This window comes from Phodopus roborovskii, unplaced genomic scaffold, assembly GCF_943737965.1.
Source record: "Phodopus roborovskii unplaced genomic scaffold, PHOROB, whole genome shotgun sequence".
Classification (NCBI taxonomy): Eukaryota; Metazoa; Chordata; class Mammalia; order Rodentia; family Cricetidae; genus Phodopus; species Phodopus roborovskii.
In genome coordinates this window covers 12,739,831-12,762,500 of record NW_026126602.1, presented here as the reverse complement: position 1 = coordinate 12,762,500, position 22,670 = coordinate 12,739,831, and the positions used below count along the sequence as shown (strand labels likewise).

The following is a 22,670-nucleotide window of genomic DNA, read 5'->3' as shown; positions in this document are numbered from 1 at the left end:
TGATACACAAAGTCACAGGCTCTGTGCGTGTTGTGTCGGCACAGATGTCATAGCCACAGCAGAGGGTCTCAGTCAAGAGAGGGTTGTAAGAGGGTTATTTGTGCAGAGTAATGATTCATGTTACTCTCCTCCCTGGCCCATGGAAACAAATAGTTTATGAGTGTTCCCAGCCTCTGCACTGAAGCCCACATGCTCCTTTCCCATTGTGTCTTATGGGTCTCACACTGAAGAAAAAGCCTACTTATAATTATGAAGCCTTGCCTGCCAGCTCTGTGATTTGGGGCTGGTTCCTTGAATGCTGTGGCCCCCACTGCTATGTGTAATATATAAACGCAATATAAATACTAGTTTAATAGTGTTGGGTGACTGTAGGATTTGGAGTGCTCTCAATACTGTGTCTGGTAAATAATAACACCTTAATAAATGTTAGGTATTTAATGGTACCATCCCACACCCCTGCCCACCTTCTGGGAATAATAGTTTATACCTGGCACTTGTGAGATGTAACATATAAGAACTCTTAAGGCTACCTCAGACTACTAGTTTTTTTTTTTTTTTTTTTTAAATCAATTACTCTTATAGTTGTAAAGAGTTAGTTTTTTTTCCCTGCCGGCCTGGACCCACCACAGCGGCAGCCCCAATTAACATATAGAGACTCTGTAGTTGATATCTGTATTCTGTATTTGATATAATGCTGTTGGCCAGGTACTAGTTCCTTTCTTAAAAGCCATGCTTTTTTTTTTTTTTTTTTTTTGCCACTTATGATGAGTCAGGAAATCTCCTTTAAAGGAAAGGCTATCATAAATGCCCTTCCCGGAGAGGGAGATCAACAACTAACTTCTCCATGGAGCCCTCAACTAATGCCTGTTGAAAATAGGAGCGAACACCCATACTGAGTCGAACTAGAACCCAGAAGCAGATGGAGAGGACAAGACCATGTGGCAGAAGCACATAGAGACAACTTACCTGAACAAGGAGGAGCTAAGGGCCACTAGACTGATAGCTGGGAAGCCAGCATGGGACTGACTCGGCCCCCCCTGAATATGGGTCTCAGCCAGAAGGACTGAGCAGTCTAAGAGACCTCAGAGAGTGGAGCCAGGATGTATCCCTGGTGCACAAAAGGACTTTGCAAACATATCCCCCATGGATGGATAACTGCCTTATTCTAGAGATAGGAGAGAAGCCCTAGTCCCTACTTCACAGGACCTGTCAGATCCACATGACCCCAACTGGATGGTATTCCCCTACATGTGGAATTTGGGTGAGGGGATGGGAGAGGAGGGTGTTTAGAGTGCATGTGAGAGGTCAGAGAGGGTAAAAGGGAGGGAAGGAGGGAGGGAGGGATGGGGGGAAGGAGGGAGAGGGAACTGGGATCGACATGTAAAATAATAAATTAAATTAAAAAAAATGCTTTGACTCCAAAATTTAAGTTGAAGGACAAGTTACTGGGGAAAAGGATTTCTATTTTTGTTTCCACAGAAAATGAAAAGATTCCTTCCAGACTAATGTGGTTTGATCACGCCAGACCGCCTGAAACAGAGTACAAGCTGATCCTACATTCAAAACAGCTGAACAAAACAGCCCTACAGACTACAGCCAGGATATCTGAATCTTCTTCGAATCCCCCAAGATAGCACCCCTTAGCAGCAGGAAGTAGTTTGGAAAGAATGACGCCCAAATTCCCAAATATTGTGTATAAATGTTTGTTTTCATTTAATTGGACTTTGTTATATAAAATTAAATAAAAAAAAATACCTAAAAAAAAAAAAAAGGAGCCGCGCAAATCTTTGCTTGTCTCACTCAAAACAGAGATCAACTGAGAAACATGCTGTTATCAAGAAGCCTTGCTTGTCTCTGTTCTTTTGTTTGTAAAACTCTTTTTAAAGCTTTTTTAAGTTTTAAATGGAAGTTCTTACTAGACACGTTGCGGCGCCATAATGTTAGGAGTAGGTTTTCCCTGCTTGTCCGGACCCACCGCGGCGCCAGCCCCAAATAACACACAGAGACTCTGTATTTGATATAATACTGTTGGCCAGGTACTAGTTTCTTATCGGCTAGCTCTGTCTTAAGTATTAACCCATTTCTATTAATCTAAGTATTACCACGTGGTCTCATCTTACCAGAGAATGGGCCCAGACCTCTGTTCTCCAGTCTTTCCATGCTGACTCCTCCTTCCTACTTCCTCGAATCCTCCTTGTCTCCTAGTCCCACCTATCTTGCTTTCCTATTGGCCAACAGTGCTTTATTCATTAACCAGTATGAGAAACACATTTACAGAATGACATTTCCCATCGTATAGTCAATAGTGAATGATCTGTTAAATATTTAGATGAAAGTGAATTTGAGAATTTATTCCTCCATTTGAACAAGATTTGTATGAGTTTTTAAATAACCCAGACTATAACACTTTATTTTTCTTTTATTTTAATTTTTTATTTTGGAGTCAGGATCTCATTATGTAGCCCAGGCTGATCTGAACTCACTATATAGCTGAAACTTACCTTGAACTCATCACCCTCCTGCCTCCACCTCCCCAATGCTAGAATTACAGGCATGTGCCATCTACCCAACACAGGGTCTTTTTGTTTTCCTTTGCTGAAAATTAAACACAGCCTCATCAGCTCACTGGTGCCCCATAAGCAATATGTCACTAGGCTACATTCCCAGACTGCACTTTTTGTTTTTGAAAGCTTTTGATTATATATTTACTTTTCTTGGTTCCGAATTAACTTGTCAATCTTATAAGAGAAAGCCTGAGAGTGACATGTTTAGCCACCCCTCTATCTCCTCCAGTATTTCTAACATAAAATGCATATTATATAATCTTAAAATTAGGAAATGCCTATAACCAAGAGACTAATTTACATTATCAATAAATGTGAAACTCATTTACATAAATGTATATATCTTTATTTTACAATTTAGAGTGAGTGGCATTCAGTAAACTTGGAAGTATTAGCTTAGCCTGAATTTTGTATTTGACAGTTGAACTTGAATATGCCTGATATTTGGGGATGTTGGCAATACCTTATACAAATAATGAAGGCATGTGTAACAGAACATGTAAGTCAGGAGAAGCCTTGAATCTCTAACCTAACTGAATGTACAGATGCTTATAAAGTTCAAACCTATGGTATTTAAGAGACATTACAAAAATTATGCTAATGTGGTAATGATAGTTCTACACTATGTGATTAAACCTATATTACTAAATTATACTGTAGTTTTCATAGCTTTTAATAGTTGATGGTATTAAGGTTTTGTGTCCTAATAAAAAGCTTAATTTCTGCTGTAAAGTGTGAATAGTAGATCTGTTCTAGACTACATAATATTTAACTCCAAATAAAATCTGTAGCTGCATGATAATTATATCTTCATTAAATGCCAACTTCATATAAGGTTAATTGCTGAGATACATAAAGATGCAACTATGATGGATTTCATACCATCTAACTACTTTTATAAAAATTTATTTATTTTTTTTGCGTTTTTTTTCTGCAAGTTGATGTTTGCATTTACAGTGTGCCAGTGATACAGGCTAAGTTGTCCAGTTAGTACTCCACATCACTGAGTGGCCATTATGCTAAGGCACAAGCATCTAAAGAGGAAAGGAACAGCTTGCTCTGTGAAGGGCGCGGGCTGTGTGTAGGGCACAGGCTGTGTGGAGACACTTGCTGTGTGTGAAACACTGGCTGAGTGGAGACATTTGCTATGTGTGGGACACGGGCTGTGTGGAGCAAGGCTTGTTAGTAAATGCTCCAACAACCTTTTCTTCCTAATAAACACTAAAATGTATGTTAAATTGGGTTAAAAAAAAAAACCCAAGAACTTATGGTGTCTAGTTCCCTATGCTCTAGTGGAAACAATAAATAATGAAAAGAAAACATAAAATATGTAGAACAAAAGTGTTTGTTTTAAACCATTTAATTTATTTTATTTTTTAATTTTATATATCGATCCCAGTTCCCTCTCCCTCCCTCCCTTTTTCCCTCTCCCTCCTCACATGCACCCACACCACCATCCCCTCAACCCCCCCCCCCCACTCCACATGTAGGGTGATGCTATCCAGGAGGGCTCATCTAAATCTGTCAAGTCATTTGAAGTAGGGACTAGGACTTCTCTCCTGTCTCTAGGTTAAGGGAGTATACCTCCATGGGGGATGTGTCTGCAAGGTCCTTTTGTGTACCAGGAATACATCCTGGTTCCACTGTCTGAGGTCCCTTAGACTGCTCAGGCCTTCTAGCTGAGACCCATGTTCAGGGGGTCTGAGTCAGTCCCACGCTGGATTCCCAGCTATCAGTCTGGGGGTCCATTAGCTCTCCCTGGTTCAGGTCAGCTGTCTTTATGTGTTTCTGCAACCTGATCTTGTCCTCTCTCTCTGAATCTGGATACTAGTTCAACTCTGTTTAGTTGTGGGTGTTTGCTTCTGTTTCCAATAGATACTAGATGAGGGTTCCATGATGGTGGTTGTTGATCTCACTATCCAGGAAGGGCATTTATGGTAGTCTTTCCATGGTTGCTCAAATTGTCAGTTGGAGTCAGTCTTGAAGGTCTCTACACATTTCTTTAGGTTCAGGTTTCTCATCAAACCAATAATGGCTCCCTCTTTTATGTTCTCTCTCTCTCTCTCTCTCTCTCTCTCTCTCTCTCTCTCTCTCTCTCTCTGCTCTGTCTTCTATTCCTCCCCTGACTCAATCTTCCTTCTGCAGCATACAGGAAACACATCTAAGCTTCAAAGATAGACATTACCTCAGGGTAAAGGGCTGGGAAAAGATCTTCCAATCAAATAAACCCAAGAAGCAAGCAGGTGTGGCTATCCCAATATCTAACAAGTTAGACTTCAAACCAAAATTAATCAAAAGAGATGAAGATGGCCATTTCATATTCATCACAGGAAAATCCATCAACACAAAGTCTCAATTCTGAACATTGTATGCCCCAAATACAAAGGCATTCACATTCGTGAAAGAAATGTTACTAAAATTCAAAGCTCACATAAAACCTCACATACTTATAGTGGATGACTTCAACACCCCACTCTCAACACTAGACAGGACCACCAGTCAGAAACTTAACAAAGAGACAAAAGAACTAACAGAAGTTATGTCTCAATTGGGCTTAACAGACATCTATAGACCATTCCATCCAAACACAAAGAAATATACCTTCTTCTCTGCTCCACATGGAACCTTCTCTAAAACCAACCACATACTAGGCAGCATAACAAACCGCAACAGATACAAAAAAAATTGGAAGTCCAGTGTGTCTTATCAGACCATCATGCTTTAAAATTGGATTTTAACAACAACACAAATAGCAGAATACCTACAAACTCATGGAAATTGAACAATGTGCAATTGCACCATACCTGCATCAAAGAAGAAATAAAGAAATTAAGGATTTACTAAAATTCAATAAGAATGAGGACACAACATACCCGAACTTATGGGACACCTTGAAAGCAGTGCTACAAGGGAAGTACATTACACTAAGTGCCCATATGAAGAAAACAAAGGATAGTCACATTAGAGAATTATCAGCACAACTGAAAGCCTTAGAACAAAAAGAAGCAAACTCACCCTGGGAGGAGTAGACACCGCAAAATAATCAATTTGAGGACTGAAATCAATAAAATAGAAACAAGGAAAACAATACAAAAAAAAAAATCAATGCAACAAAAAGTTTTTTTTTTTTTTTTTTTTTTTTGGGAAAATCAACAAGATAGACAGATCTTTATCCAAATTAACGAAAAAGCAGAGAGAGAACATGCAAATTAACAAAATCAGAAACGAAAAGGGGAACATAACAATGGACACAGAGGAAATCCAGACAATTTTCAGGTCATATTTTGAAAACCCATACTCCACAAAATTTGAAAATTCAAAGGAAATAGACAAATTGCTGGATAACTATCACTTACCAAAATTAAAACAAGAACAGACAAATAACTTAAATGTACCTATAACCCCCAACAAAATGGAAGCAGTCATCAAAAGCCTTCCAAAAGCCCAGGGCCAGATGGATTCAGTGCAGAATTCAAAAAGAAATTCAAGGAAGAACTAATACTAATACTCCTCAAATTGTTCCACACAATAGAAACAGAAGGTTCATTACGAAACTCCTCTTATGAGGCCACAATTGCCTTGTTAATCCAAGCCACACAAAGACACAACTAAGAAAGAAAACTACAGACCAATATCCCTGATGAATATCGATGCAAAAATACTCAATAAAATACTGGCAAACCAAATCCAAGAATACATCAGAGAAATCATCCACCTTGATCAAGTAGGCTTCTTCCCTGGGTTGCAAGGATGGTTAATCTATCAACATGATCCACCATATAAACAAACTGAAACAGAAAAGCCATATCATCATCTCCCTAGATGCTGAAAAAGCCTTCAAAAAAGTTCAACACCCTTTAATGATAAAAATCTTGGAGAGATCTTGGATAACAGGAACATAGCTAAACATAATAAGAGCAATATACAGTAAACTAACAGCCAACATCAAACTGAATGGAGAGAAGCTTAAGGCTATTCCTCTAAAATCAGAAAAAAGACAAGGCTGCCCTCTCTCTCCATATCTCTTCAATATTGTACTTGAAGTTCTAGCTAAAGATATTAGACAACAAAAGGAGATCAAGAAAAGGTAGAAGTCAAACTTTATTTGCAGATGATATAATAGTTTACATAAGCCATCCAAAAAACTCTACCAGGGAACTCCTACAGCTGATAAACACCTTCAGCAAACTAGCAGGACACAAGATAAACTCAAAAAAATCAGTAGCCCTACTTTTTTCAGACGACAAAGAGGCTGAGAAAGAAATCAGAGAAACATCACCCTTTACAATAGCCACAAACAACATAAAGTGTCTTGGGGTAATGCTTACCAAACAAGTGAAAGACCTATATCATATGAACTTTATGTCTTTAAAGAAAGAAATTAAAGAACATACCAAAAAATGGAAAGATCTCCCATGCTCTTGGATAGGTAGGATAAACATAGTAAAAATGGTAATCTTGCCAAAAGCAATCTACAGATTCAATGCATTTACCATTAAAATCCCAGCACAATTCTTCACTGACTTTGAAAGGATAATAATTAACTTTATATGGAAAAACAAAAGACCCAGGATAGCCAAAACAACCCAATACAATAAAAGAACTTCAGAAGGCATCACCATCCCTGATATTAAGCTCTACTACAGAGCTATAGTCCTGAAAACAGCCTGCTATTGAAACAAAAATAGACAAGTATACCAATGGAATCTAATTGGAAATCCTAATATTAACCCACACACCTATGAACACCTGATTTTGGACAAAACAGGTAAAAGTATACAAAGGAAAGAGGAAAATATCTTCAACAAATGCTGCTGGCACAATTGGATGATGGTATGTAGAAGACTGCAAATAGACCCATGTCTATTGCTATGCAAAAACTCAAGTTCAAATGGATCAAAGACCTCAACATCAATCCAGCAACACTCAACCTCTTAGAAGAGAAAGTAGGAGGTTCCCTTGAACAAATTGGTATAGGAGGCTGCTTTCTGAATATAACTCCAGGAGCACAGACACTGAGATCAACAATTAATAAATGGGACCTCCTCAAACTTAGAAGTTTCTGTAAGGCAAAGGAGACAGTGGACAAGACCAAAGGGCAGCCCACAGACTGGGAAAAGATTTTCACCAGTCCTACATCTGACAAAGGGCTGATCTCCAAAATATACAAAGAACTCAAGAAATTAGTCAACAAAATACTAAATAGCCTGATTAAAAAATGTGGTACAGAACTGAAGAGAGAATTCTCAATAGAGGAAATAAAAAAGGCTGAAGGACACTTATGAAAGGGCTCAACGTCCTTAACCATCAGGGAAATGCAAATCAAACAACTTTTAGATATCATTTTACTCCTGCCAGAATGGCTAAAATTAGAAACACCAATGACAACTTATGCTGGAGAGGATGTGGAGAAATGGGAACACTCCTCCACTGCTGGTGGGAGTACAAACTTGTACAGCCATTTTGGAGATCAGTATGGTGGTTCCTCAGGAAAATGGGAATTAGTTTACCACAGGACCTTGTTATCCCCCTCTTAGGCATATACCCAAATGATCCTTATCCATGCAACAAAGACATGTGCTCAACTATGTTCATAGCAGCATTATTTGTCATAGCAAGAACCTGGAAGCAACCTAGATGCTCCTCAACTGAAGAATGGATAAAGAAGATGTGGCACATCTACACAATGGAATACTACTCTGTGGAAAAAAAAAACAATGGAATCTTGAAATTCGCAGGCAAGTGGATGGCACTTGAAAAAACCATCCTGAATGAGGTAACCCATTCACAAAAAGAGGAACATGGTATGTACTCGCTCTTATATGGCTTTTAGACATAGGGCAAAGGATCAGCAGCCTATAATTCACACTGCCAGGGGAATTAGGATACAATTGTGGATTCTAAGAGATTCATATAACGTCCCCCACAGAAGGGGGAAGGGACATGTCCAGAGCACATGGGAAGTGTGGAGTCTGTGAGGGGAGTGGGAACTTGGAGAAAGAGAAGGGGAGGAGAGGAAAGCATGTGGTATTAGGAAGTTTTAAACCATTTTTTATCTTTAAAATTTTCTTATTTGTTTACTTATCGTAAATAGCATCTCACTGTATAGCCCTGGCTTTCCCGGAACTTGTTATGCAGTCCAGGCTGTCCTCAAACTATCAGTGATCCTTCTGTCATCCCAGTGCTAGGATGGTTACAGTTGTGTGCCACCACGACTGGTTCTTTTCACCTTTTAATTAAAATCCTATGACTAGGACTCTGACTCTTTAGTTTAGAGGTTTGCTTTACTATGGGAGGGTGTGTTTACTTGTCCCTCAGCTTCCTGGTAGCCTGCTTCTCATCTCTCTTTCCAGCTGTGTGGTCACATGAATGGGAGGAGATAGAGAAACAAAGCCATGAACCTGTGAGAACACAGGGACAAATATAGCTACCCCCTGAAAATGCTCTAAGACCATACAAAAGGCCTTAGTTCATGAACCTGAAGTTACACTCCTGCATGTGGCCACCATGTCAGCTATGTGTGGTAGCCTTGACCTAGCAGACAGCACCCCCTCAAAGCAAACCTGGCTGAAGCTGAAGATCCCTGGGAAGTAAAACCAGAACACTATGGGTAATAATTCTAGGAACATTATAGACTTGTAAAAATTGACTATAAGACTATAGTTTATGGGCATATTACCATGTTTATCCTTAAAATTTTTATTTTTATTATGTTTATCATATGAATGCAGAATGGCACATCACATTATGTGTATGAAAGTGAGAGGATAACTTTCTTTTTTTAAATTCAATTTTCTTTTTCTTTTTGATGTTTTGTTTACTATTATTTACATATTGATCCCAGTTCCCTCCTATGCCCCCAACCACCCTCCCATCCCACCACCCACCTGCATAGGGAGGATGATACCTTCCAGGAGGGATCAACTAAATCTGTCAAGTCATTTGAAGTAGGGACTAGGCCACCCTCCTGCCTCTAGGTTAAGGGAGTATCCCTCTTTGGGGAACGTACTCCCAAAGTCCTTTTGTGCACCAAGGATACAACCTGGTTCCACTGTCAGAGGTACCTGAGACTGCCCAGGCATTCTAACTGAGACCCTTGTTCAGGTGGTCTGAGTTGGTCCAAAGCTTGTTTCCCAGCTATCAGTCTGGGAGATCCATTAGCTCCCCCTTGCTCAGTTCAACTGTTTCTATGCATTTCTGTAGCCTGGTATTGTCCCCATTTTCTTATCACCCCTCCCTTTCTGCATCTGGATTCCAGTTTGGCTCAATGTTTAGCCTTGGGTGTCTTCTTCTGTTTCCATCACCTACTAGATGAGGGTTCTATGATGGTAGATAACTTAGTCATCAATCTCATTATCAGGGAAGGACATTTAAGGTAGCTTTTCCACTGTTGCTCAGATTGTTATTTTGGGTCATCCTTGTAGGTCTCTGGACACTTCTCTAGAGTCAATTTTCTCTCCAAACCTATAATGGCTCCCTCTTTTATAGTAGCTCTCTCTCTCTCTCTCTCTCTCTCTCTCTCTCTCTCTCTCTCTCTCTCATCTATTCCTCTCCTGACTCAATCTTCCTAGTCCCACATGCTTTCCTCTCCTCCCCTTCTCTTTCTCTTAGCCCCCTCTCCACTACTGCCCCCCAACTCCCAATATACTCAGGAGATCTTGTTTCTTTCCCCATCTGTGAGGGACCTTGTGTGAATCTCGTAGGTTCCTCCTAGTATCCTAGTTTCTCTGGCAGTGTGAATTATAGAATGGTGATCCTTTGCTCTATGTCTAAAAGCCATATATGAATGAGTACATACCATGTTCTTCTTTTTGTGACTGAGTTACCTCATTCAGGATAGTTTCTTCAAGTTCCATCCATTTGCCTGCGAATTTCGAGATTCCATTGTTTTTTTTTTTTTTTTTTTTTTTCCCCCACAGAGTAGTATTCCATTGTGTAGATGTGCCACATCTTCTTTATCCATTCTTCAGTTGAGGAGCATCTAGGTTGCTTCCAGGTTCTTGCTATGACAAATAATGCTGCTATGAACATAGTTGAACAGAAGTCTTTGTTGCATGTGGATCATTTGGGTGTATGCCTAAGAGGGGGATTGTGGGGTCCTGTTGTAGACTGATTCCCATTTTCCTGAAGAACCACCATACTGATCTCCAAAATGGCTGTACAAGTTTGCACTCCCACCGGCAGTGGAGGAGTGTTCCCCTTTCTCTACATCCTCTCCAGCATAAGTTGTCATTGGTGTTTCTAATTTTAGCCATTCTGACAGGAGTAAGAGGGTATCTCAAAGTTGTTTTGATTTGCATTTCCCTGATGGTTAAGGATGTTGAGCCCTTTCTTAAGTGCCTTTCAGCCTTTTATATTTCTTCTATTGAGAATTCTCTCTTCAGTTTTTTAAATAGGGTTATTTGGTGTTTTGTTGACTAATTTCTTGAGTTCTTTGTATATTTTGGAGAGCAGCCTGCTCTTAGTTGTGGGGTTGGTGAAGATCTTTTCCCAGTCTGTGGGCTGCTGTTTGGTCTTGTCCACTGTCTCCTTTGCCTTACAGAAGCTTCTCAATTTGAGGAAGTCCCATTTATTAATTGTCACTCTCAGTGTCTGTGCTAATGTGTTATGTTCAGGATTTATGTTGATGTCTTTGATCCATTTGTTCTTGAGTTCTGTGCATGCAGATACATGGGTCTATCTGCAGTCTTCTACACACCATCATCCAATTGTGCCAGCAGCATTTGTTGAAGATGCTTTCCTCCTTCCATTGTATACTTTTAGCTGTTTTATCAAATATCAGGTGTTCGCAGGTGTGTGGGTTAATATTACGATTTTTGATTCAAATCCAGTAGGAACAGTGTGGGGGGAGGGCCAAGGACAACTTTCAGGAGTTGGTACTCTACTTGCATGTTGTAGGTCCTGGAAAATGATTTAGGTCATCTCCAACCCCATTACTAATTTACTCGGAAGACAATTCTTTTTAGATATCTTTTATTTTTTGACAGTGTGTGTGTAGTGTGCATGCATATATGCATGTGTGAGTGCACATGCCAGAGTGTTCTAGAAAAAGACATTAGATCTTCTGCTGTAGAGTTTACAAGTGGTTGTCCACCACCTGGTAATGCACTAGGAAGTGACCACAGGCTCTCTGCTTATAATAACAGCATGTACTCTTAACTCCTGAGCCATTTCTTTGGCCCCAATTCTGAAGACAATTTCCCTGAATATTTTATTAGTTCACTCATTCAACTAGTTTTGGAACCTGTCATAGACCAGATTGTGGTTTGTGTGAACAAATAATCCACATGATCTGGAAAACTACTTTAAAAACTAGTTTAGTCTTATGTCACAAATTCACATGAATTTAGGGACATAAAGTAATTTAGGGACTATAGTAATATGTTAGTGAAGTTGGCATGTAAACTTATACAAACTTTAATTTGCTAAATTGTGTTTTTATAAAAGCTCATTTTCTTTATATTTAATTCTGAATATTAATGGATGTTTTTTTCAGGAATGCCTTCTCTTTCAACAAAGCATTTCTTTTCTTATTTTTTTCTTTTTTGAGACAGGATCTCACTATGTAGCCTATGATGACCTTGAACTCATGGTCTTGCTGCCTCAACATCTTCTATGCTGGGTGTTTACAGGCTTATATTACCACCATACCTGGCTTCTTTCTTTCTTCCTTTTTTCTTTCTTTGGATGCTATAAAATATCTATATTCCAGTGCATGTGAGTGGATAAAATCTATATTCAGGTGGTTACTGAGAGATTTACATATTTGCTTAGTGTCTAAGTAACAATCCAGTATTTTTTGTGTCTTAACACCCATGTATGAAAAGCACATGCCACTTTTAGATTATAAATATGTTCTACAGATTAACCTTGATTCTTCTACATATATTTAATAGTTGAACAGCCTTCCAGTTACATTACTCTGTAGATACTCTGTATGATACTCTGTATCATATTCCTGAGGTGGGAAGACTTAATTTAAATGTGGGCAGCACCACTGCATTGGATGGTGTCCCAGGCTACATAACTAGAGAGGGTACCAGTGTTTATCTCTTTCTGCTTCCTGACCACAGATGCAATGTGACCATTATTTCCATGGTCCTGCTGCCATGGCTTCTCCATCATGCTGGATTTCATCATCACACTGTGAGCCATAATTAGTTCTTTTTTCTTAAGTTCTTTGTCAGGCATTTTGTCACAAGGATGAGAACAGCAACTGAGACAAGCACCTGCCATTCCAAGCAGCTCAAACCCATCAACAGAGAGGCAGGACTGACCACTCTATAAGGGCTTTGCCTCTTTGTCTCTGAAGACTCACATGGCTGTTATTGTCTCTAGCAATAAAGCATTTTAACATAAAGGCATGTGCATTTTCTAGACATCATGCTATTACAGACTTAATGGTATTTGTATTCTGCAGTTGTTCCTCCTGCATACAGGAAAAATTTAAGACTGTGTAACTAGCTTTATTTTAGCAGTCAATTTGTTGTGAAGGCCTGGAAATGAATCTTGTTCTGCCAGACACATGTCTGAATCAGGTTACCAAAGAATTTGTTGTGCTAATTCTGGGAACCATTTCAAAGCAGTGCAGACACCAACTTCGTTTTATGTGGAATCCAGTGGGTGTGAGGTAGTTGGTGCTTGAGAAGGTCTGGGAGGAAATGAAAGTGGTCAGCAATTATCTTGCCAATTACAAATGAAGATTTCTTTTACTGTTAGCTTGAGGAAGGTCTAGGCAAGCAGCCATCATCATTAATAACCAGCCACAGAACCAGAACTCAAATTGTCCAAAAATACAAAGAGGATGTCAAAGGTTGGATTTTTTAAAATGTGCTTTTATATATATATATATATCATAAAATTTACCACAGTAATATTTTAAGTCATAAAACCAAGAGGTATTGAGTTTACTTCCAGTGTTATTTAACTATTGACAGTGTTTTAAGAACTACCTATCCTCCCAAACTGTACCTATAAACCAAAAATTAACCCTTGTTTTCTCCCATTTCAAGCCTCTTCTCTCAGTCCCCATGAGTTTTCCTATTATATATGTCACAATCAATTGGATTTTTAGAATATTTGTCCTTTGATGTCCAAGTTATTTCACTTTAACAGCACATCTAAAAATTGTCCATACTGTAGCAGGTATCAGAATTCCTCTTTTATGGCTATATAATGTCTCATTATAGATGCCTAACACGTTCTGTTTATGTATTTATTTTCCTAGTAGACACATGGGTTGCTTATGCCTTTTGGCTTTTATAAATCATACTGCTATGGATGTTACAAATATCTGTTTTTAGTTCATTTATGGGTATAATAGAAGTAGAATTGATGTATCATGACAACTCTCTGTTTCACTCATTGAACCACTGCCAACCTCTTTTCCACATGGTCTATTTCATTTAACTCATTGAGCAAGGGTCTCAGTTTCACAGTGTCTCACTAACACTCAGTCTGCTTTTGATAAGAACCATCTTTTTGGGTGGAAGAGGCAACTTGTAGTTGGATTTGCCTTTCTTTCCTGGCTGCTGTGGTTGACTTCTTCACATGTGCTTACTGGCCATTCACAGATTTTCTTTGGAGAAATATTAGCCCACACCCAGTGTTCATTCTTAACTGTCTATAGCTCTATCTTGGACATTAATATCTTATCAAATAAATGTTTTGATAATATCTTCTAATAATATGTGGTCTCTCTACTACTTCTCCCATCCTCTATTTTTCTCATTTTTTTCTCTTCCACACCTCCCTTGCCTCCAATCCTGCATCCTTTTTTCTTTTTATTTTGAGTCAGAGTCTCACTATAGAGCCTAAGACAGCCTTAAATTTGTCATCCTCCTGTCTCAGGTTTCCAAGTGCTGGGATTACAGACACATGTGTTAAGCTCACTCTTTTGGTAGTAACCTTTGACACAAAAATTTTTAATTTTGAGAAAGTTCAATTTGTGTATTTTTTCTTGGCGCCACAGCCAATAAGTCATTGTTAAATCTAATATCATGAAGATTTTTACTCGATTCTTTCTTGTAAGGGTTCCATGACCTTAGCACTTAGGTGCAGGTCTTTGATTCATGTGGGGTTTTCTGTATGACTATTAACAATTGTCATTCTATATGGGGGTTCTTGTTTCTTCAGTATTTCCTGTCGAATACACTAATGCTTCCTCGTTAAGCTATCTTGACATCTTGTCAAAAGTCAATTGATCACACATGTTGGAATTTCTATCTAGGTTCTGTGTTGTATTCCATTGAGCTATAAATCCATCTTAGGTCAGTACCACACTGTTAACATTAGTTTTGTAATAAAATTTGAGATCAAAAAGTAGGAGTCCTCTAATTTCTTTCAAAATTGTTTTGGCTATCTGTAATCTTTTGAGAGTCCACGCAGATGTTAGGATAGGGCTCCCTATATCTGTATTAAAACGTGATTGATATTTTGATAAGGATTGCTGAATCTGTCTCCCTTCAAGTATTCTTATCTTCTTCACAATATTTACTTCTGCATTCCATGACCTTGAGCAGTCTTTCTACTAACTTGGTTCTTTAATTTCTTTCAGCTAGGTCTTATACTTTTCAGGATGATTTTATTGAGGTTAAATTTACTCCTAAGGGTTTTGTTCTTTACACGTTGTATTAGTTACTTTTTATTGCTGTACTAAGTCACCATGAGCAAGGCAACTATAGAAGTGTTTCCTGGGCTTATGTTTCAGAGGGTGAGTCCATGACCATCATGGTGGAAAGCATGGCAGCAGCCAAGCTGGCAGGCATGACACTAGAGCAGTAACTGAGCGCTTCTATCTGACCCACAAGCATGAGGCAGAGAGTGAGCTAACTGGGAATGACACAGGCTTTTGAAACCTCAAAGCCCACAACCTTGTTGACATCTCTTTCAACAAGGCCATAGCTCCTAGTCCTTCCCATACAGTTCCACTAACTGGAGACTAAACGTTCACATGTATGAGCCCATGGAGGGTGGCATTCTCATCCAAACTACTATTATATCTGGAAGTGTTCCTTGATTTCCATTTTTGAGTTGTTCATCCCCAAAGCATGAAAATACAATGGATATTTGCATATTTCTTGCAACTTTGTTGAACAATATAGTCATGCCATCTATAGATAAATAGATAAAAGCCCCTCTTTTGCTCTCCAATTTAGGTAACAATTTACCTAATTGTCCTGACTAGAACCTCTAGTATGAAGTTGAACAGCATTGCTAAAGTAATTACAAAGTACTGGTCATACTGTAGAACTCACAGACTGGTATTTGGAAGATAAGGCCCTTATTATCCACACTGGTTCTAGGAATACTCATACAGAACACACACACACACACACACACACACACACACACACACACACACACAGCCAGAGATGGTGAGTGATGAGGAGTGATAGATAAGGGACAGAGACTGGAAGCCTCCAGAAGCGAAGGGTTGAAATTCAGTGATATTCACCAGCTTCTTAACCAAGTTCTTATTTGGATGCCTCAAGTTTTTGAAGAGACACCAAGAGTGCAAAAGTGTTACTTTGAACCGTTCCTGGCAATACAAAGATTATTTTAAGGATAGACTCATTCCTACTTCACCATCACCTCAAACCGTGGATCCAAGTTGTTTTGGTAACCTCTTCTAATCTGATAAATCTCTGTTACAATAAGATAAAGATTATGAGACAAATCTTTTGTGGGGCAGTGGGCTTTGAATTATTTCATATCTGTGGGTCTTATTACTGATCCTGATCTTTATTCACAAAAATGGCATGTATGCATACTTGAATAATACAACCATGAATATAAGAATGTCTATAATTAAATTCTGTTTCCCTCTGAAATCAACATAAATCTAAATTAGGCAAAAAACTCTTTGTATGGCATCATGCATTTAAAAGACCTAAATAATCCAGTTAAGACTTTTTTTTTTTTTTTGGTATAGGCATGGTGGGACTCACTATAATCCCAGTGCTCAGCAAGCTGAAACAGGAGTATCAAGAATTCAAGGCCAGTCTGACCTACAAAGCAAGAACATGTTTCAGTTTTCTTTTGGTGAAGTCCATTAAGCAATGTTTGAAAATGAAACATTTGTTTCACCAATTGTGGAAGAAGTTTGTTTGTCATTTAAGCCTTAGCAGAATGAAAAAGAATGGTGGGTTTTTTTTTTCTTCTACATCTTCTCTCAGAATCTTTCTAAATTTACATTAAATAAAAAAGAAAAAGAAAATTAATGAAAGAAGTCACTGCTTGCTTTTATTAGGAATTAAAGCATGTAACTTTGCCCACGAGCTGGTGCATTTTACAGTTTTTCATTTGAAAACATACAGTTCCTTTAACATTTCTCAATCTCCATTCTTTCTAGGAGCTTTATTTCCCATGTTCCAGTTTCAGGTCTTCCCAGGCTTCCCCCTAACCCTACAATGGCTTCCTCTATCAAGATATGACACTTATCATTCTCCTCCATCTCACCCACAGCTCAACCACCCTCATCCTTCATGTTCTCACTCCCCCATTCCCTCTTCTCTATCAACCCCCTTCCCCTAGCTTACCCAGGACATCCCATCTACTTCCTCTTCCTAGGGAGATCTATGTGTCCCTCTTAGAGTTCTCTTGGTTACCTAGCTTCTCTGGGGCTGAGGATTGTAGCCTGGTTACCCTTTGCTTTACATAAAGTATCTTTCTGGGTCTGGGTTGCCTCACTCAGGATGATACTTTTTTTTCTAGTTCCACCCATTTGCCTGTAAATTTCATGATGGCATTGTCCCCCCACTCCCCCACACACTAAGTAATACTCCATTATGTAGATATATCACATTTTCTTTATCCATTCTTTGGTGGAGGGCATCTAGGTTGTTTCTAGGTTCTGGCTATTAACGATAATGCTGCCATGAACCTTGTTGAGCTAGCATCCTTGTGGTGTGGTTAAGTATCTTTTAGGTGTATGTCTAAGAGTGTTATCAATAGACCTTGAGGTAGATTGATTCCCAGTTTTCTGAGAAATCTTCATACTGATTTCCAAAGTGGCTGTACAAGTTTGCATTCCCAGAAGCAGTAGAAGAGTATTCTCCTTACTCCATATTCTTTCCAACATAGGCTGTCATTGGCTTTTATTTATATTTTTTTTAAATCTTGGCTATTCTGAGTGGTGTAGGATGGTATCTCAGAGTTATTTTGATTTGCTTTTCCCTGATAGCTAAGGATGTTGAACACTTCTTTGGCTTTATCTAGGCCAACAGAGATTCTTCTGTTGAGAATTCTGTTTAAATCTTTACCCCATTTTTTAATGGGATTATTTGGTATTTTGATGTCTAGTTTCTTGAGTTCTTTCTGATCTTTTCCCCAATTTCTTTCTTCAAAGATTTAATATTCTTGTCATATAGGTCCTTCACTTGTTTGGTTAGAGTTACTGCAAAATTTTATATTATTTGTGGCTATTGTAAAGGGTGTTGTTTCTCTGGTTTCTTTCTCAGCCCATTTATTATTTGTATATAGAAGGGCTACTGATTTTCTTTGAGTTAACCTTGTATCCAGCCACTGAAGGTTGTTATCAGCTGTAGGAGTTCCCTGCTTTTCAAATTGTTCTGTACAACAGAAACAGAAGGGATATTGCCAAAATCTTTTTATGAGGCTACTGTTACCCTAATACCAAAACCAAACAAAGATGCAATAAAGAAAGAGAATTACAAACCAATTTCCCTCATGAACATAGACACAAAAATACTCAACAAAATACTGGCAAACAGAATCCAAGAATGTATGTATGTATGTATGTATGTATGTATGTATATATTTAACCCTGAACCCAAAGTCCCAAAAGCTTCATCCTAGTGATGGAGGGTTGGTTCAACATATGAAAATCTGTCACTGTAATCTACCATATAAACAAACTGAAAGACAAAAAAACAAAACAAAAAATCACATGATCATTTTTTTTAGATGCTAAAAAAGCCTTTGACAAAATCCAATACCCAATACCCATAATACAGGTCTTGGAAATACCAGGGATAAAAGGAACATACCTAAACATAATAAAGGCAATATACAGCAAGAAGACAGTCAACATCAAATTAAATGGAGAGAAACTCCACTAAAATCAGGGACAAGGCCGTCCATTCTTTCCATATCTACTGAGTATAGTACTTGAGGTTCTGACTAGAGCAATAAGGTGACAAAAGGAGATCAAGAGGATACAAATTGGAAGGGAAGAAGTCAAACTTTCACTACTTGCAGATGATATGATAGTTTACCTAAGTGAGGTCTTCCCTTTTCAAACTCAAAAGGACTCTGATGGTTGAGGCCTGGCTGCAAGATTTTGCCATTGTTTCTTCCAGCTTTCTAGAGAAAGGCTTCTAGACCTTTCTCTCTCTTAGGCCTCACTGAGATTGTGTCTTAGAATTAACTTCCCGTTCATTTTTCTTCTAGCAACAGGAGCAAAGCTCTATGTGAACCATACATTTGATCCTTTCTAAGGTGTGTGTGTGTGTTGGCTGGGGTGCTCTGTGTCTGAATAGAAAGGATTGTGGGGAGGGGGGGTCACTTTTCACCTTCAGGAAATGTTTCTGTCCTTTTTAGTGTCCACCCTTTCTGACTTTAGAATTGAGGCTACAATTGGCTGCATCTTCTCAGTTTTCCCACCCAGGTAATGGCCATGGACACAGTCACCACCCAGCACTTCGGAGCATTTCAAGTGCTCAGCTTGGTTGCCTCTCCCTCCCACAGACCAGGGCAGGCTCTTCACTTCTACCCACATCCTGTGCTCACTCCTCTCCTACACGTGTGCTTCTCTCCCCTTCCCCCTGTGCCTTAGCTTACGAAGCAAAGTTGTAACTTTGAATTCCTGTTTTTCTAACTGCCCCCATGTGACAGGATATCTCTCAATTGGAGGGTTTTCCTAAATTCAGGAGTCCTTTAAAACGGACAGCTTCCTTTGTCCTCCTCTTCAGCCGGGCAGCTTCCAGACCCTGGACTAGGCAGAGGTGCAACCCTGAGACCTGGCAATATTCTTTCTCTTTTCCTCTCCCCTCCCTTCCATCAGTGGAAGACAAGGGCACACGCTGGGCCATGAGGCTTCCCCTACTCCTGGCTTTTATCGCGGTCATCCCGGTCACCGTTCAGCTATTGGGTAAGTCTGTTCTGAGGTTGGGGCTTTGGGCACCTGTTTGGAGTTGATGCTTAGAGTACTGTGTACATCTGGAAGACGAGTGGAGCACATGTTGTTTTAGTACCTGTGGTTTTACCTGCTCTCCCCCTCCCCCGGCCCATCGAGCCTGCATCTAGCCTTGGCCTGGCAACCAGTGTGGGAGTCAAGCTGGAGCCAGGCAATGTTGCTGCCCTACAGGGCTAGACGTTGCCCAAGCTGCAGCTCCCCCAGCATCTCTGTCTTCCTATAGGCATCTCTCAGGCCTAGTTATTTCTATCTGATTTGTGCAATGGCTTCTTGTTTTGTGATTTACCCTACTTCTAGTTTTCAGTTTATGTCATTTCCATCTCAAGCCCTACAATACCCTCGGAGCATCTCTGGCAGGAAGAGAGGAGGTTGTTTCCCCTCATCCTGATGTGAAAGGATGGGTAGGGAGAATTGCCTTTGAATAGCGACTCTGACTCTCATATTCAGCTTTTCCTGTGAACTTTTTCATTCATACTTTTTAAATGTAATTATCCATTCATAATTTTATTTAACCAATTTACATATTTTACATTCTAACCACAGACTCTCCTACTGCTTCTTCCCCCCTTCCTTTGCCCCTTCATTCTCTCCTCCCCTGTACTCACTCAGAAAAGGACAGGCCTTCCCAAATCATCCTGAGTGAGGTAACCTACATCCAGAAAGACAAGCATGGTATGTACTCACTCATAACTGGATATGTGAAGGATAGCCATACTCCAGAGAGGCTGGGTAACAAGAAGGGCCCAAGAGGGGATGCATGGGTCTTCATTCATAATTTTTATTGCTAGAAAGTCAGTCCTTATCTGTATTCAAAATTGCCTAGACTATCTCAGAAGTGGATGTGTTTGACACTAAATTCTGAAGTTGGTTGACATGTCCTTAGGAACCGATCAGGGCTCCTTAGATGTTCAAAGGCATTGCCGAATCTGCATTCCTCTGGCCTCTGAGACATTAGAATGAGAGGGCCTGGGAGAGTTTTCACTCCCAGGTCTATTTTGAGACTATTTTGGCTTCTTATCATCATTCATTTCCACCAGACAACTAATGCCTGCTGGACAGTTTGTACCCTTGGTCTTAGCCTTTGTCCTGCTGTGATACTTATGCCAGAAGTTCTCTAGGGAGCTGTTTGATAAAATTCTCCTCAATTTTCTTAGGAATGCTTTCCTTCTTGAGACAGCAGGATGGCTCCCTAATGCCTTTTTCTTTGTGGGCACAGACAGTGGGACAGAGTGTGAGGTCACAAAAATTTCTTTGAGTACAGATACCGGGACACAGAGCATGAGATCCTGAAGGTCTCTTTGGGTACAGATACCAGGACAGAGTGTTCTGCAGGTCTCTTTGTGGACATAGATATGGGGACATGGAGTGTGAGTTCTTGCAGGTCTCTCTAGAGAAAAAAAAGTGGGGACATGAGAGTCCCTTCCAGATCCAGATATTTTTGTGTTACTCTAGACCCTGTGATTTTTCAGCCCTTCACTGGGGGATTCTAGGCACTCCACTGTAGAGCCACACCCCCAGCCTCTTTTTACTATTTATTTATTTATTTATTTATTTATTTTAAGAAACATTTTATCCATTCCTGTGTGAGTGTGCCATACAATTCATGTGGAGGTCAGAAGACATTCGACTATGTGGGTCCCGAGTTTTCAGGCCTGGCAACAAGTGTCTTTACTCGTTGAGCCACCTGTGGCCTAGGAGTCTGCTGTAATGGTCCTAATTCCCCGGGGGTGGTTCCAAAGGGTAAAATTAGAATACTTGCTTAGTTGGTGGCTACTTAAAGGCCACCTAAGTTCTCAGGAACCCTGTTCTTAGTTTCTCATTAACTCACAAGACCTACAGGATTATCTCCGTCTACCTGTTGACCCAGAATCTTTTCTTCATCCTGAAGGGAGCATTCCACCTAGTACCACTTTATTCATCTGTGTGCTGATGCCACTGATGGGCTAGCTCTGCCTTGGGAATCAAGGAAGGTTAATAAAGGGTCCCCCTTGTCCTCCTTGCTCTTCTGGCCTGCCTACTCTCTCTAAAGCATTATTGTCAGTATTTAAGCATTAGTGTGTACGTGGGGAGTCATAATCATAGTTGAGATATTGTGAGAGCTATTGGAAAGTGAATTTGGACTAAGCTGAGAAATATAATTTGATGAGTTTGGCTCATGGGCAATGACATGCTGGTAAGCCAAACAACTTGTTGGAGAAAACAGAACATAAAACACTAACTGATCCATGGTATTTGCTGATGTCCTCCCTGCCTCATGAGTAAACAATCGCACTATGGTTCATTTCCAACCATGTAAGCAGAACTGGGAAGAGAAGCAAGCAACAGACTCTGGCTAGCTGGTGCTACCTTCCCAGATCTCAGGACATAGCAAAGCAGAGTGTCACATGATGGGAAGCTCAAGCTATAAAAATGAGAGGAAGTCATGGTATGAGAGAAAAGTCTTAGGATCATGAGTCATTAGCACAAGTGCTACCTTGGAAGTGATGCACTGTGATGATGGCAATAGGCACTGGCAGTCAAATGCCCAGAAAGTCATTGTTGAGATGGTGGAAGCCAACCCAGGATGCCATCCACTTTCAACTCTTGCTCTCCCAGTTCCCCCAACCTTGATAAAGCCACATGAGTGAGCTAGGAGGGGATCACAGTAGATAGGAAACAGCTCAGCTGTGATTCTGGCACTGACATCATGCTGGAGCGTTTGTCCTCAAACGTATCCTATTTCAATTTCGTCAATGAACGCCAGGAAAAGAGTTACTCTAATTGTCATGTTGTTATTGGAGTGTCCATTCTCACAGTCACCCTGTCAAACTTTGATTTCACTTTAAATGCATCTCTTACAACATGGATGCTTAAATTCATTTATTTACCCAAGTTCAATTTAGTGAAAGGAAGAACAGCTTCGTTCTCCATACTCCTTTTTGTTTGCTACTGTGATCTTTCCTACAGGT

The 22,670-nt window shown here is 39.7% G+C and overlaps 1 protein-coding gene across 1 annotated transcript in view; it reads left to right on the top strand.

Moving 5' to 3' along the window:
- The first annotated feature begins 19,420 nt into the window (after positions 1 to 19,420).
- The window catches only part of Mrc1 (mannose receptor C-type 1), a 91,907-nt gene continuing 88,657 nt past the window's right edge, over positions 19,421 to 22,670 (top strand). Inside the window, exon 1 of the mRNA XM_051205643.1 lies at positions 19,421 to 19,677. Within this exon, the coding sequence (XP_051061600.1) occupies positions 19,617 to 19,677 (61 nt within the window). The 5' untranslated portion in view covers positions 19,421 to 19,616. The remainder of the gene's footprint in view (positions 19,678 to 22,670) is intronic.